The sequence below is a fragment of the Anoplolepis gracilipes genome, chromosome 5 (assembly GCF_047496725.1).
Source record: "Anoplolepis gracilipes chromosome 5, ASM4749672v1, whole genome shotgun sequence".
NCBI lineage: Eukaryota > Metazoa > Arthropoda > Insecta > Hymenoptera > Formicidae > Anoplolepis > Anoplolepis gracilipes.
This window is the reverse complement of record NC_132974.1, coordinates 7,368,306-7,383,631: the sequence shown is the minus strand read 5'-3', so window position 1 is coordinate 7,383,631 and position 15,326 is coordinate 7,368,306. Positions and strand designations below refer to the sequence as shown.

Below are 15,326 nucleotides of genomic sequence, written 5' to 3'. Positions count from 1 at the left end.
TTGAATACATTAATTTAATATTATCATTTTTCATATATTACATATAATATATTCCATATATTTTAAGAAGATATTTTTTTATAAATTTGAAGTTTTTTATACAAGTTTATTAAATAATAAAGGGCGCGCTTGTAGCGCGTGTATGTAATATTCTAATGTTAATAAAAAATGAAATAATGCATAAAAAAATTTGTAAAAATTGATAGAATTTTATTTTATATCCATACAGCATGTGCAATGTTTTGAAAATAAAGCGATATTACATATTTTAAATCGGTTATTATCGTTATAAAATACAACCACGAGGAAATAGTTACATTGCGAATCTTTAATACATAATCAAGATCTTATCGCATACGAATTGTTTAGCAATCAGTTCTGTAACTAGATTCATGTATTCATGTACTGAGAATATAGAGAAATCTTTGAAATTCTAAGTACATAAAGTATTAAATTATGCTATAGACAATATTCGTGATTTCTTAAGCAATTTTAACATATGTATATTTTATCAAATATACATACATATATAAATCTTTTTATTGTCTTTCATAATGAGCGATTAAAAATATTTTAGTAATTTCATATCATATCGGATGTTTCAATATGGTCGCTATAAGAAAATGCGATTATACTCTCTCTCCATTAATAGAACAAATAAATTTTTTTCTAATTTTTTTAAAACTAGATTGTTCTAAAATAACTAAATTGTTATAACAATATAAACATCGAATTAATATATATTTATTTAATTATATATAAATATTATATATCTTATCTGTGATCAGATTTGTGTCAATTATCACCTCAATAATTTATTGTTTTTTTTTTACAAATAATCTTATTAATTTAATCTAATATACAATTATTTTTGCACATTCCTCAATGACAAGATTATATAAATTAATTTCAGCTGAATACATTTAACTAAAACACATATATTTTTAGAATTAAGAATTTTATAATAAGTTTTTCTTATTTTTTTACGTCTTATATTACTTTTTATAATATTTATTAATTGTTACTTGAACATGTGTGTGTTTATCTTCTCTGTTGTTCGTTTGAATTTTTCACAGTAAAGTTCTTTACGCGTAGAGTGATATCTGTATAATCATGTGAGTAAAGATTTAAAGTGATTCTTAATATATGTATGGTATCACACTCTTCTCATAGAAACTTCATGGTCTAACGATCTAATCAAGAATGTAAACGCACCACGCGGGAGAGCCATTTCACTCTCTTCGCCACCTCATTATAAATATCATTTACATACAATAATGCTGACCATATATTTACAAATACATACAAAAAAAACACATAATATTGTTATACAATCCAACGATAGATCGTTCCGCAATTTCACTCTATTTATCTTATCTGTAATCTGCTCCATATGGACGAATTTTCGTCGCGTCATTTTGACGCTACAGTAAAATTCGGCAAAAAATCAATGCGTGCGATTATCGCATAAAAGGCCATTTGATTTTCTTTTCGAGATCGATCATTACGCGGTGTTCCTCTGTAACCAATCGCGGATTATTGCATGATTGCTATCGATCCATCGTATATTGGCTTCCCCTTGTTCCACTGTTTGTTGTATGGTTCGCGTTGCGGTACCGAGTTCACCCATGTGTTCAGTTGCGAATTCTAGGAGCTAGAAAAAAACATAATATTATGAAAATGAGAATACACATCTATAAACTTATCTATAAACTTTCTTTTTCTCGAAATGCACTGTGAAATTTCTTTGTAAATTGTGAATTTAAACGATAAATTCTTGTCCGTCAATTTTTTAAATTTTCTGAGTAAGATTATGTTAATATTTTTATTTTACTTATTTATTAAATTCTGATTTAATTTACATCTTTTAGTTCATATCTTGTACTTATTCCTCTGGTTGACGACTTTGCGATGTTATTGATAGTTAATAGTGACGCTCCAAAACTGAAAATAATAAAAAATGATGTTATTTACGTTTGACAAATAAAATACAATTTAAGAGAAAAGATTTGTGTTTTTAAATTTGTATTTTGAAAAAGTTTTTTTGTGACAGTGAGACGCAGAATGTATAGAGAATATAGAAATAACTTACTATTCCCTGAGTCGCGTCCATTTGTTTCTAAAGAAGTTAAACGCGATCGGCTGACCAATGACGTTACTAGCGACCGATCCAAAAATTCGGGTGACATCCTGTTTTCTGATTCCTGAATTGTCCGTGATAGCCCAATCTAAATATCGATTTAACAGCCATGTCTCCCTCGTGCAGCCTAACGCCTGCAGAAGTAGATCCTTCTCTGATCCTACATTAGTTGCTCGATATCGCTGCCAAGCGAAATCCCATTCGATTTGTCCACCCATTCGAATAGCCGTGCAATAAACCACACCCTTCAAATTCGGTGAGATCCTAAAACACAAAATTTTTAATTGTCACAAAAATATAAATACTATATTGATTGTAAATGATTCTATTAATTGTTCTTTAAAAGTAATTAAGTTTCTAAAATAGTATGGGTTGATAGAATGAAATCACACAACTCGTTCGCTTCAATCATCAAAGATAATAGTAATATGCTGAATGATACGTAAAGGGCTCGACTGACAATCTGGTCTTGATGTTTTCACTTACGGATTGTTGACATCCGGATTAGGAGTATGACGCCAATTGTTGAACTGTTGAACGGCGTTTCCAACACAACTCTCGTGACCGAAACTACACGCCCAATTTAAAACATCAATTCGAGTGAAAACTGTCAACTGAGGATCTCCTATCTTGTCAGTGAAACCGACTTGCTTGTACACGTTGTCCAATAATTTTAACACGTACAACTGAAGAATATATTAAAAATTATGCAATTCATAACAAATTATAAATTTCACATTCTTTACTCAAATATTTTTCACTAGAATATTTTTATTTGATAAGTATTTACCCTGAATTTATCGTAGCCTTGCATTTTTATAAGCATATCATTGAGGTAGTTAATGGCATTGAAAGCTGCTTTCCAAGGTAAATACTCGGTCTCGTGGGCCAAGTAAGATGTAACATCGAGAGCGGTACTGTAGTCGAGTTGGCCAGCTCGAGCCAGATTAAGAGCATCATCAATTAACTGTGCTCGATTAATCGTCGAGATATCTTTGAAATTTTGCTTGTTTAATTGCTTAATTATCATCTGCCAGTTTTCTCTGTCATAATTTACTCTGTAGTATCCTGTTATATAAATATATAGCAATGTAATATGTTTTCATAATAGCGAACAAAAAAATGGACAAGTTTGTTTGGACAAGGTTACTTTTTAAAATATCTCAAAAATTGTCTTTTAAGAAAGAATCAAAACATTTATTTAATTTAAATTTACAATTTTTTTCTTGTCAAATTTATCTCGAAATTTATGTTATTTCTCAGGCAACTAGGTTTCAATATAAGAGTATTACTTTTAATTAATCAAGATTAAAAATTATTAAAAATTTTAAATGGAAGATAAATAATGCATTAAAAAAATTGTATTATGACATAAAAATATAATTTTTTTTTTATCTACTACATAATATAATTACCAGTTTCTTGCACGTTGAAAAGTATCCACTGAGTTGAGTTTACATCCAAATCGTTGAGAATAATCGAGCGTTCCGCTTTCATCCATTTCGTGGGTTGAGTGTTGTTGAAGTTTAATTGCTTCTCGCTCGTATAAGTGATGGGTACCCACCATAATGGTTCCGACGGAGATGTAGTAACCTTCGTGATGCTCTTACGAAGTAGGAAGCGTTCCTACGAGAAATAAATGATGCATTTAATACATAATAAATTGCTTAAAATGTAAATTACAAATGATTATTAATCGAATAATTTTTTGCAATATTGTACTTTCATGTTTTTCATACAATTTATAATCTTTATAAATATCAAAATCTATATATTTACAATATTTGTAACAGCATACATATCTTTCTCTTTCAAATAATAAATGACTATATAAATCAGACGCATTGCTTTAGAAAGTGTTTGTTGCCTGCTTATTAATGTACTTTGTTTCATTATTATTCAAATTGTAAAAACCTGCGTCAATGTTGCACTATTGTTCTTGTAGTTTCGCGTGACAGTGACTACAGGAAAGCCGGTTTGCAGGGTCCAAGTATCCATAATCTCTTTAACGGTTACGCTTGGTTCAAGTACCTTGTCTTTGTGAGCTTGCTGAGTCAAAGCATACCACAAATCGTTTTGCTCCGCACTTTGATAAGCTCTATAAAAATAGTTGCAAAAAATACCGTATGTAAAATTTTATTTACGAAAGAAAAAGGGACAGAAATTGTTCATTATATATATTTTGAATCACTTTATATAGGAAAAAAAATATAAAAGATGAAAATATTAATTAATTAATTTTTACTCACTTTCCATTCAAATAATTAGTTAGACCTTGCTTAAAGACATTTGTTGTAAGAAAATGATCCATCATTCTTATTATGGAAGCACCTAGAAAAATTTTGATAGACATTGATACATTAATTCTTCTTAGAATTATTATAATGCATATAAATCAAGTACCTTTTCCATAAGAAATCCTGTCAAAAATTTCACTGATTTCATCAGGATGGCCTACTTCGATGGATATAGGATGGGAAGATTCTAAAGCATCCAGGCCAAACACATTTTGAAGATCGTGGACGACGAATTGTTCCAGAACTTTCCACGACGGTTCTACCTAAAAATGTTTCAAGGACACAAAATTTATATTATATTTACATTATAATAATATCGTACAATTTTTAAACATGTTCGAAATATTGAACATGGGAAATATCTTTTAAATCGATATTTTACAGAGTTATAATTGCAGTGCAATATATAATTTAGCGTCGTTTAAAAACTCTTACCGCATCCATGCCGATGTATTCGACATAACTAGCAAAACCTTCGTTCAACCAAAGATCTGTCCACCAACTCGGTGTCACTAAATTCCCAAACCACTGATGTGCGAGTTCGTGAGATACCACGGTGGCTACCCGCTGCTTATTACTACTGGTTGATATACCTTCCTGGTACAACATAGCTGTTTCCCTAAATTGGCAAAATGACAAATTAACTCTCTTCCGTTTCTTGCAAATATATATATATTAATATAGCATAACATATATATAATAAAAATTGTTTTTTTTTTACTATTTTCTGTTGTGCGTTACTATATACGATAATATCTGCACGAAAAAAATTTGTTCACAATTATAATTTATCTTGTTAAATTATTATTTATTAGTCTGTCAAAAATATAGGTAATTTAGAAAATTTTGATATATTTTTTATTATAAAAAAGTATACATTTATAATAAACATGTCTACATAAAATAATCTTTATTCGTCGAGCAAAATGATAAAAATGTTTACTTATCCGCTATTCATATATTACGTCTCGAATATCTAACAAATCTAAATATAAATATACTAAATAAATACTAAATAAAGTCGTAAAACTAAAGTGTTTTTACCTCTTTTTGAAGATGTAAAATAATTAAATAAAATGTAAATAGAAAATACAACTATATATTATACTAGATAATTTTTATACATCAAAATTTTTTTGATAATGTTTATGAGATAATGAAAATAATGATATTCTTTCATTCACTGCAAAATGAATAGAGAAAAGGAAGCTAATATGGCGTTTCCGATAATTATAAACATCATCAGTATGCATCTGATATCCTTACCTGTAAGTTATTAAGCCCCAATTTTCCATAGCACCGGCGGAGAAGTCAGGTAGCGCAACCATATCCATCTTTGGCAAAGGAAACTTGATCTGGAAATACTCCTCGAAGTATTTGAGTATTTTCGGTCCAATATTCAAGCTATACTGCGATTGATTAATAGCATCGTGACGCGCCCAAACTCCAAAGTTACCATCCCTCCGTACATTAAAGTCGGAAACTATGAAGGCGACCAAATATGTAGACATCGGTACTGAACGCTCGTAATGATCCCATTCATACGTGTGTAAACCTGGCCTGAATGTTAAATAATCAAAAAAGTGTCGTTTATAAAACTCTCACTTAAATAAATCATTTTTTCTAAATATATTAATTTTTTCAAAGAAAAATTTAATTTACTTTGCTTTATGCATTTCTCATTCTGCACAATAAATTCTAACTCTAATTAATTGTATCTATTTTTTATTCAATCAATAGAAATAAAATTTTTTAACTTGTAAATTCTGTCAAAATATCTCGGATAGTCTCCGACAAATAAACTATTTCGAATTACGTCACGTTTTATATTCTGAACACATTTACCCTGAAGAAAACTCTAGAATGAAAAAAAAGAGAATCCATACACGTGATCACACAAATAGAAATTCTACTGAAAAATACGGATTTGAATCGAATTTACACGAAACACTAATGTACTGCGTGTATAACACGAAAGTATGACATACACAATTACTCACACTGGCATCGGTGCCCCTTTCAGAGGCATATTCGAAATAGATGTCATGTTTTTGGGACGCGCTATGTTGATCTGGAACTTGGCTTTCAAAGCTGGCTCGTCGAAGCATGGAAAAGCACGACGCGCATCCGTCGCTTGGAACTGAGTCGTGGCAATCCATCTATAATACAGAACACAGAGATACCTTTGGCAAACAGCCGACAGCAGCTCTTGTTTGAGCCCACGTAAGCCAAACACGCGACCGCAACGCGACGCTATTCAAAGGATAATCTCTCCCTTCACATTCTAACGAAAATATTTCGCGACGATAAACACAATTATGATAACGTTAAAATTGGAAAGTTCAAGACAAGTTTCGCCAACTTGAGAAAAGTAATTGAAATTTTATATCTTTCCCGACGCTCACACATTTCACTTACAATATTATAATCTTGCCTTTTAACTGAATTTTCTGAAATTTGTATAGAATGTATGTTTTCAAATTCAATAATAAATAAACTAATTTTACGGGCAAATATTTCCTCGGGATATAATTTCACATTTAATTAAATAAAATGTAGGAAAAAAAAGACTAAATTTATATCGATCATAAAAATTCCATCGCGGTGCCATTTACCTCGTCTGATTGCCGACCATGTACGAGCTTCTGTAGAAACCTTCCAGGTAATCGTTCAGATAGCCAATGAATTTGAGATGCACCACGTATTGTTTGCCTCTGCTCAACGTGTCCGACGTTTTAATCACGTGAAATTGCCTGTCGGTGTCGTTCCTCTGCTCCACAATCCTGATTATCTTAGTCTTGTTGTTGTTGGCCGAGTACTCCCTGATATTTGTAAAGCCCTCATCGATCTTCATGTCCACGGCATGAAGCGTGACATTGTTAGTATCTAACGTCACGTTCACCAAAATCTTGACCTAGATAAATCAAAAACATTTCTATGTTTTAAAATAAATAAAATTTATCTCATAAGCTACATTGATGTGTATATTTTCAACTTTATTCAAAAACTTGAAGAATACACTGCATTTTTAAGTACACTTTAAACTTTTAATTAACTCATTAATACTATTTTAGGATTTTCAAGTAACATCCTATGTGATTCCAAGATACTTAAATGTTCTTTCTCAGTTGTAATTCGAAAAAAACTGTCGAGAACTGAGAACAAATGGTTTAGAAGAAAGTGAAAAGAACGAAAAAAAAACCTGACGGAAAGTTAAGATCGAAACGCACGTGATCTGTATACCCATACCTATATTCCCTATAGATTCGATGTATAAAAGTGAATGGCTGTCAATTGCTATTACTTGCATTTCTTTTTGTGAGGGTTTACCTACAGAATTAAGAATTAAGCATGTATAGAAAAACATTACGTTCTTTCGATTCTCATTAGAAAGTTGACGTTTATAGTAGCAGTTAAACCGGTTTGTCTGTCTATAAATAAATTCATAAAGAAATCTCAAAAGAAGAAATATTTTTAAGAAAGCCGAAACACTTTACAATTGCTCATTAAATACGGTAATACGTTAATGAAAAATTGATATTAACATCACTTCATCGATAAAATAAATTACAATCAAAAAATATTGCTGTAAAAATTTTAAATAAATTACATATCAGACTTGAGCATTATTCACATTTTTCTTATTTTGTCGCTATTATTTTATATTAATTTTATATACATAAAAAAGAAAACATATACATATATATATATTACTAAAATAGATAATGCATATATACATAATTTTTATTAATTTTTATATATTTATTTTTATTTTATTCGAGCTACAAAAATATATAAATATGTGCATAAATTGAATCCTATAAAAAAGCACAATTATGTTATGTAACAATAAAAGATTTCTTATGGCACGTTTAGAATTCTTTTCACTTGTTACGAAATACATAGCAAAATTGAGAAATATTACCTCGCCGTTAAAGGTGAAGTTACCCTCCCATATGAAAGGTATCAGCCATAATTCGTATGAATCGGGTACAACTGCCTTTGGTAATCTAACATCTATTTTCTTCTTTACAGGCGTTGGCGAAAAACTCTTCCCGGTTGATAAAAGCGAACTGTCGAGAAAGTCGTCACATTGCTTGACTTGTTTTTCCTCGAGACCAGGTGCAAAATGATACACCAATAAGCCGGTGGCGACCAGACTAATTAAAAAAAATGCTCCCAAGAAAAAGGCACCACACCGGGAAATTGTACAACCTCTCTTGCGTCCGAACGTGGTTGTGTGCGCATCCATTATCGCCAGAACCTCGCGAGACTGAGTCATATCATGTGTGAGCCTGAAAAAAAAATATACGCAATTTTTAGTTTTTTTCAATATATGCTAATTATTGTAATTTACATAAAAGTCTAACATTATTCTTTTTCTTTATATTTACGTCATCTGTTTAATGGGCACAGTATCTCATCGCGCTATTATACTTATTATTATCTAAATGCTGACTTAAAACAAATAGTAGAGGAAAAATACCTACTATAAAAGTAATTTTCAAGTTGAAAAACTTTATTTCTCAACAATTAAATGTTGTACTTTATTTCAAGGACATACATTTATAGCTTAACGGAAACTGGCAGTTAATGCATTCATTTCACGTTCCTATATCGAGTTTTATAGTCCAAAAATTTTTATCCTATAATCTTTCCTTTGGCGAATTAAATAATCTAAATAATAGTAATAGAATAATGTTTTAATAATATTATTATTCTATGTTTTTGCAAATTTTTGAAATTTTATTTCCATTTTTATTGCTTCTCTCACAATGTAGTTAAAAAAAGTTAGAATAAAAGGTTTCGTAAATCAAGATATTCGCTGTTTTGTCGATCAATAAAAACTAATACTTTATTTTAAAATTTAAAGTGTTAATTTAAATAATATAAACACTACTAGTTGACTTGATCTTTATTTGTTTTCTGCAGATACTTATCTCATTAATGTATTTCGCTGTAAAAAAATTTTTATTTTAAAAGATAAAGAAGAAAAGAGAAAAATAATTTTCTTTAAAGAATATTTATTTTCATAAATAGAAATATAAGTTTTTAAATTGATATACTCTTGTGTAATACAATTTTTATTGTTAATTACTTTTTTCTAATTTTTATTGTTTTTATTTAATTTTCAGCAAATATGTCGAGTTTGGAAACCAATTTCTCAAATCTCAATTTTCGTTTCGTTTTAAAAAAAAATTATTTACTCAAAAGTTTCAGATTACCTTTCCAAAATTGTAAAATAATGTAATAGAGTAGTTTTTAATAAAAGTCTGTAAATATAAATTTTTATTTTAAACTTTAGTTAGAAACTATATGGTATAAAAATAAAATAATATCGGTTTTTCATTTTTTTAAAATTATTATTTACTTAAATGTTTACTTATTATTTCCTGAAATTTTATTTCATTTTATTGTTTTAGTACCGTAATTAATAATGTTTAATACTAAGAAAAAATTCGAAACAAATAAACGCTTCGAGACTTTTAAGTAGAATATGTATATCCTCAAGTCTATCAAGGCTTCTCATCATTAAAGTCAAGATCAAGGATTCCAAAACACTGTGTACATATACAGAATCAATAAATTCCCTTATACTTCTATATACATATCTAAAAGTAGAAATTATAATATCGAGTATAACGGTGCAATATCATCGTAAACAGTAATAATTGAAGGTCACACGTACATATTTGATGACATTAATTCCAAAATAGCAGATAATGTACGAATCTGCGAAAGTGATAGTAACAGGAAGATTCAACCGCTTTGTATCTGAACAGACTTATATCCGTTTTTATCGACAAATAAACATAAAAAGAAAGAGAGAGCGAAAAGTGAAAATATCCTGGTATACATATTTAATACCTACTATCTATGTTAAAATATCACACAGAAAGCATACATAACACAACATATGATGAAACAGCACAAAGAAATTAGTCAAAATAATTTGCAAAGATAACGCAACGTATAATTGTTGTTTACAATGATATGCCTAAGACTGGTTCTACATAGAGTCGGAAGTCGTAAGTCGTAAGCGAATCGACCAATCATAGTTGAATTTAGAGAAGAATATTTGATTATTCTTTTCTAAATTCAATTATGATTGGTTAATTTTTTACGACTTACGACTTCCGATTCTATGTAGAACCAGCCTAACAACGTCGCGTTAAAAAAAATGTCACTCTATATATTCATTTGAAAGCTCATTTCTTTTTTTATCCATTTCTATAGAATTTTTTTTAAATCAATAATTTAAATATTTCTTCAATATTTTTCTAATATTAATATACAATATTTGCTCGCATACGTGCGTATGTGTAGAATTTTTCAGTAGATCAAGACAGTGGATTCAGACATAGATTCAAATCTATTTCATTTTACAGCTAAAAAAAAATATTATAGTCATATGCTTATATTAAAAATTAAATAGAATCGATATGTTAGAAAAGCAGAATAAATAATTGAAATAATTTAACATTTTGACTAGCTGATCTATATCATTTGAATTTTGAAATTGCGGAAATATTTGAATTAATAACCATAAACATGTCAAAATAAGAGCAACACTTTTCACGAGATCATTGTACGTAAACATTTTTTATCTCTCGTAAATCGGGTGAAGGCAACCAATCATTGAAAGTAATTTCAGGTTCCGAACGCTTCGAGTGAGCGTGTCAAGGAAACGCGAGTGGCGTGTCTGAATTGATGTAAGGTTCTTGCACCGGCGTGAAATAATCTTACACACACAACATACAATACCTTCGCATCGTAACCGAGACAATGGTGCAACTTGAATAAAAGATGACTGTTGTGCGAATGGGTGTCGCATAAATGAAATAAAAATGACAAATATTTCCTATAAAAATGCCCTAATATTTTAACTCTCGTTAAGAATATTATATTAACAATTATAATGGAAAGAGATACATTTCCATGCTACAAAACAAATATTAATCAGTTTTTATGTAAATAAGATTCATGTTGATTCTAATTGCATATGTATATGTATACAAAATATTTAAATAAATAAGATAACAAGATCTATGGTATTATGACACAGGTTTTGTTATCTTATTTATTTAATTTATTGAAAAATCCTTTATATACATATATATATATATATATATGTACTGAATTGAAGTATGACAATACATAGTATACAACATATTACATATTGTACATAGATATACTCGTATCTATTTATCATTAATTACATAAGTAAAACGAAGCACATTCTCATACATGCATCGCCTAATATGTTTGTTTGAATGTAAATGAAGAAACGCTATGCCGAATTCAAAAAACACTTTCATAAATTGTCTAGATAAATACTTGGCCACATGTTTCCCACCTGTCGGTTTACTTTTCACCTGTAAATTATTTGTCAGTAAATTACTTGCACCTCCTTGTTGAAAACAACCGCTGAATACTCAGTCGGATAGGTTTTGCGTTACAAAAAATATAATATATGATATTTGAGAAGCCTGTTATAGTATTGTAATTTCCTTTGACGTATTGCCGTTGCATGAACATCACGCACACATCTCATATAGTTAATGACAAAATTTATATCCGCGTTTATACTACTAAGACAAAAAACTTGATTGCAATCCTCCTGGAGTCTTGGACTATTATTGTCGCAGATTACAAAAGATTCTTGCGTAAGGAAAAGTCTCATTTCGTCAATTACACATATTCTCCTCTTCCTCGTCTTACTAATCCAACATTATTCAAGGTTGCTCAAAACATTTCACGAATACCATCTCACATTCGTAGGTACATAATCAAAGAAATTGTTAAACATTCCCGGTTTTTCTTTAAATGCATAAGAACTGATAAACATATAGGCAAATCATACCGTTTCTTGTGCAAAATTATTGAATTATAACATTATTGGATTTGCTTTCTTGCCAGATGAGAGAATCATGCTTTAATAAAATTCTATCGATTTGAATAGAAAGCGCTGATTAAAATCTTTTACATCATACACTTTGAAAGATCTAAACAACCTACCTTAACACGTTAATTATATTCACTTCAACTCTACTATAAATGATATCGTAAAGCTATTGATAAATCAATTAATATACTCAATTTGTCATCTTTCTTCAAATAAATGTTACTCATACAAGTATTACTCTTCCTCTCACTTAAGAATATTTACATTTATATTTATGCTACAGTAATAACATCGCAAATTCATACGTAAAATTCCAACTACAATAAATATCGTGATACTTCTCTATATACAATATAATTATTAAATGAATATAAATTTTCTCGAAAGCAAATTTCCAATTTTTCAAATCATACGCTAATAAAGTCGATTAAATACCGCGATCTGAAATTTCGCCTAAATCCAAATAGTGAACTCACACAATAAATATCTGCCGTAGCGGCTTGGACTTTTATTCCATGACACGTCGTATCATCAAATTCCGGTCGAAGAACAGGATCACGATCGGCAAACAGCGAGACACACTCCGCTCTGCTCGATGGTTCGCGCGCTACTGCCAAGGAATATCGAAGCGACGAAACAGCTTCGTCTCTTCCTTCTCCTGGTCAATCGAGTTTCCTGGTCGCCGCCCCGATCGGGCTTCCACATATAATATACTTTCCATCTGCCGGATGGATCACCTGCGTGCCACCTTCCGTATTATTATGCGAACACATCGTGGGATCGGTTTTCGAGGTCCTCATAAACGTCATAATAATCGATATTTAGCGATACCGATACTTTTCAAATATGTCGAATTAAAGAATTCGTCTTGGCTTTAAATCTATAATAGAATGATCTCCCTCTGAGAATTTTTCGATCAAATTTAAAATCAATCTTTCTCATAGACATTATTCTTTTTATAGTTTTCTTATGTAACGTAAAATCTTTTCAGGGCAAAATTCCAAATTAAAATTCTATTGCAATAAAAGGAAAAAATTGTCAAAATTGACAAAATTTAACAAATTCAATCATTTCGCAAACATTAAACACAAACTCTTTGCTAATTATTGCGATAAAGGAATTTGTCTACATGCTAAAGATAAAATTATTTTCACTTTGCAAAAACATAAAGTTTGCATTTATTATTAAAGCAGCATACGAAAAAAGCCAGATTTTAATAAAAATAATACTTAAATAATACTTAAAAATAATGCTTCTAATGTTGATATAATTTTTTCGTATTTTAATAAAATACTCGTCACAATACAATATGTGTATTTATTATGTAAATAATTATGCATAAACGATTGTATACGTTGTTGTTATGATCATATTTCCAAAACGTTACATTATTATTGTTTATTTTAATTAAATAGATTTTACGTTAGAAAATATCAATAATCTATATATAGAAAATTATCTCGATCAAATTAAAGCTTATTAAATGTAATGAATTAAACAAAGTGTGCAGCATTTATATCTTTCTTGCGCCCATAAATAAAAGATTCGTCAGATTGCGCACAAGGTAATATTTGCACAAATCAAAGAAGTTCCCATATCTCTGGTCCTATTTTGGTAACTTTCCGTCCCTGGTGGTTCTCATTACAAATACTACGTTAGAAAATATCAATAATCTAGATATAGAAAATTATCTCGATCAAATTAAAGCTTGTTAAATGTAATGAAGTGAACAAAGCGTGCAGCATTTATATCTGCACGATTAATATTAATCATCCAGTTATCCGGAAAGTAATAATAACGCAATGTTGATTTCCTTGAAAAAATAATCTTGTTTCATGTAGCATTTCTAACTACCCATTGTCCATTTATTATGAAGCTACAGTGTACTTCACACCATGTTAACGCATTAATTGGTGTATGTGTAATTGTCCGTGTATTTGTATATATAATACGTAAAAGTGTTATGCATAACAATTATATAGAGAATCTTCACATTGTTAAGAAAATAAAAAAATTTTTCAAGTGAAATACTTTTAACATTAAAATATTTTTTTTCTACAAATTTGAATTTTATTATGCTCCTAAATATGCATATGCTTTCTCTTAGCTGTGTAAACTACGATACTCTAGTGAGTATAATTTGTAGATACAACTGTGTAATCAACGTAGTATTTGTAATGAGAACCACCAGGGACGGAAAGTTACCAAAATGGGACCAGAGATATGGGAACTTCTTTGATTTGTGCAAACATTACCTTGTGCGCAACCTGACGAATCTTTTATTTATGGGCACAAGAAAGCGAACACGTGAACTTAAGAGAATTATTTACATTGTGTAATTTACACATGTAATTGACAATGTTGCTTTTTCTAATTTTAAAGAACTTACTTAACTTTTATTACAAATACAAGCGCAAGAACTTTTCTCGTACACACACGAAACTTTTATTTACTAATCCTTTAAATAGAGATTTTATCAAAAATCAAAAAAAAAGATAAAAACAATTAATTGCGAAACTAAGAAAAGAAAAAGAAAAATTGCGGAGCTCGAAATGCACGATATTAATATCAAAATTGCAATATCGCAAATATCAATATTGCAAAATGATTTAAAACCGTAAAAGACCAATAAAATCACTGAAACCGCAAAACATCTAAATAAATTCGTGTAATAAGATGAATTTGCAGAAAGACGATTTAAATCAAGTTATATATTATATACGTTTGAAATAATTTATTTAAATTTATTATTCTATCTCCAACCAAAAAAAAGATCAAAAAGAAAAAAAATTTTAACAAATAATGTTTTTATAAAACACATCTTTATAAAACATACATTGCAATCAGACTATTGTGTAAAAGATATATTATTATATCAAAAATACACACAACATATACACACACACACACACACACACACACACACACACACACACACACACACACACACACACACACACACACACACACACACACACACACA

At 29.6% G+C, this 15,326-nt stretch overlaps 1 protein-coding gene across 3 annotated transcripts in view; it reads right to left on the bottom strand.

Annotated features, from left to right (window-relative positions):
* Positions 1-188: 188 nt before the first annotated feature.
* Superdeath (Suppressor of ER stress-induced death) overlaps positions 189-15,326 on the bottom strand; it is a 33,942-nt gene continuing 18,804 nt past the window's right edge. Inside the window, exons 1-15 of one of the 3 annotated variants that reach the window (XM_072892098.1) lie at positions 12,820-13,004; positions 8,363-8,732; positions 7,053-7,351; positions 6,438-6,596; positions 5,704-5,997; positions 4,873-5,056; positions 4,544-4,700; positions 4,390-4,471; positions 4,055-4,238; positions 3,556-3,766; positions 2,931-3,208; positions 2,627-2,826; positions 2,093-2,404; positions 1,863-1,944; positions 189-1,654 (exon numbers count right to left, since the gene is read on the bottom strand). In XM_072892098.1, the coding sequence (XP_072748199.1) occupies positions 1,505-1,654; positions 1,863-1,944; positions 2,093-2,404; positions 2,627-2,826; positions 2,931-3,208; positions 3,556-3,766; positions 4,055-4,238; positions 4,390-4,471; positions 4,544-4,700; positions 4,873-5,056; positions 5,704-5,997; positions 6,438-6,596; positions 7,053-7,351; positions 8,363-8,719 (2,949 nt within the window). In that variant the 5' untranslated portion in view covers positions 8,720-8,732; positions 12,820-13,004 and the 3' untranslated portion in view covers positions 189-1,504. Of the gene's footprint in view, positions 1,655-1,862; positions 1,945-2,092; positions 2,405-2,626; positions 2,827-2,930; positions 3,209-3,555; positions 3,767-4,054; positions 4,239-4,389; positions 4,472-4,543; positions 4,701-4,872; positions 5,057-5,703; positions 5,998-6,437; positions 6,597-7,052; positions 7,352-8,362; positions 8,733-10,126; positions 10,156-12,819; positions 13,005-15,326 lie in introns of those variants that run through there. The other 2 variants (XM_072892097.1, XM_072892099.1) reach the window with 2 other exon arrangements.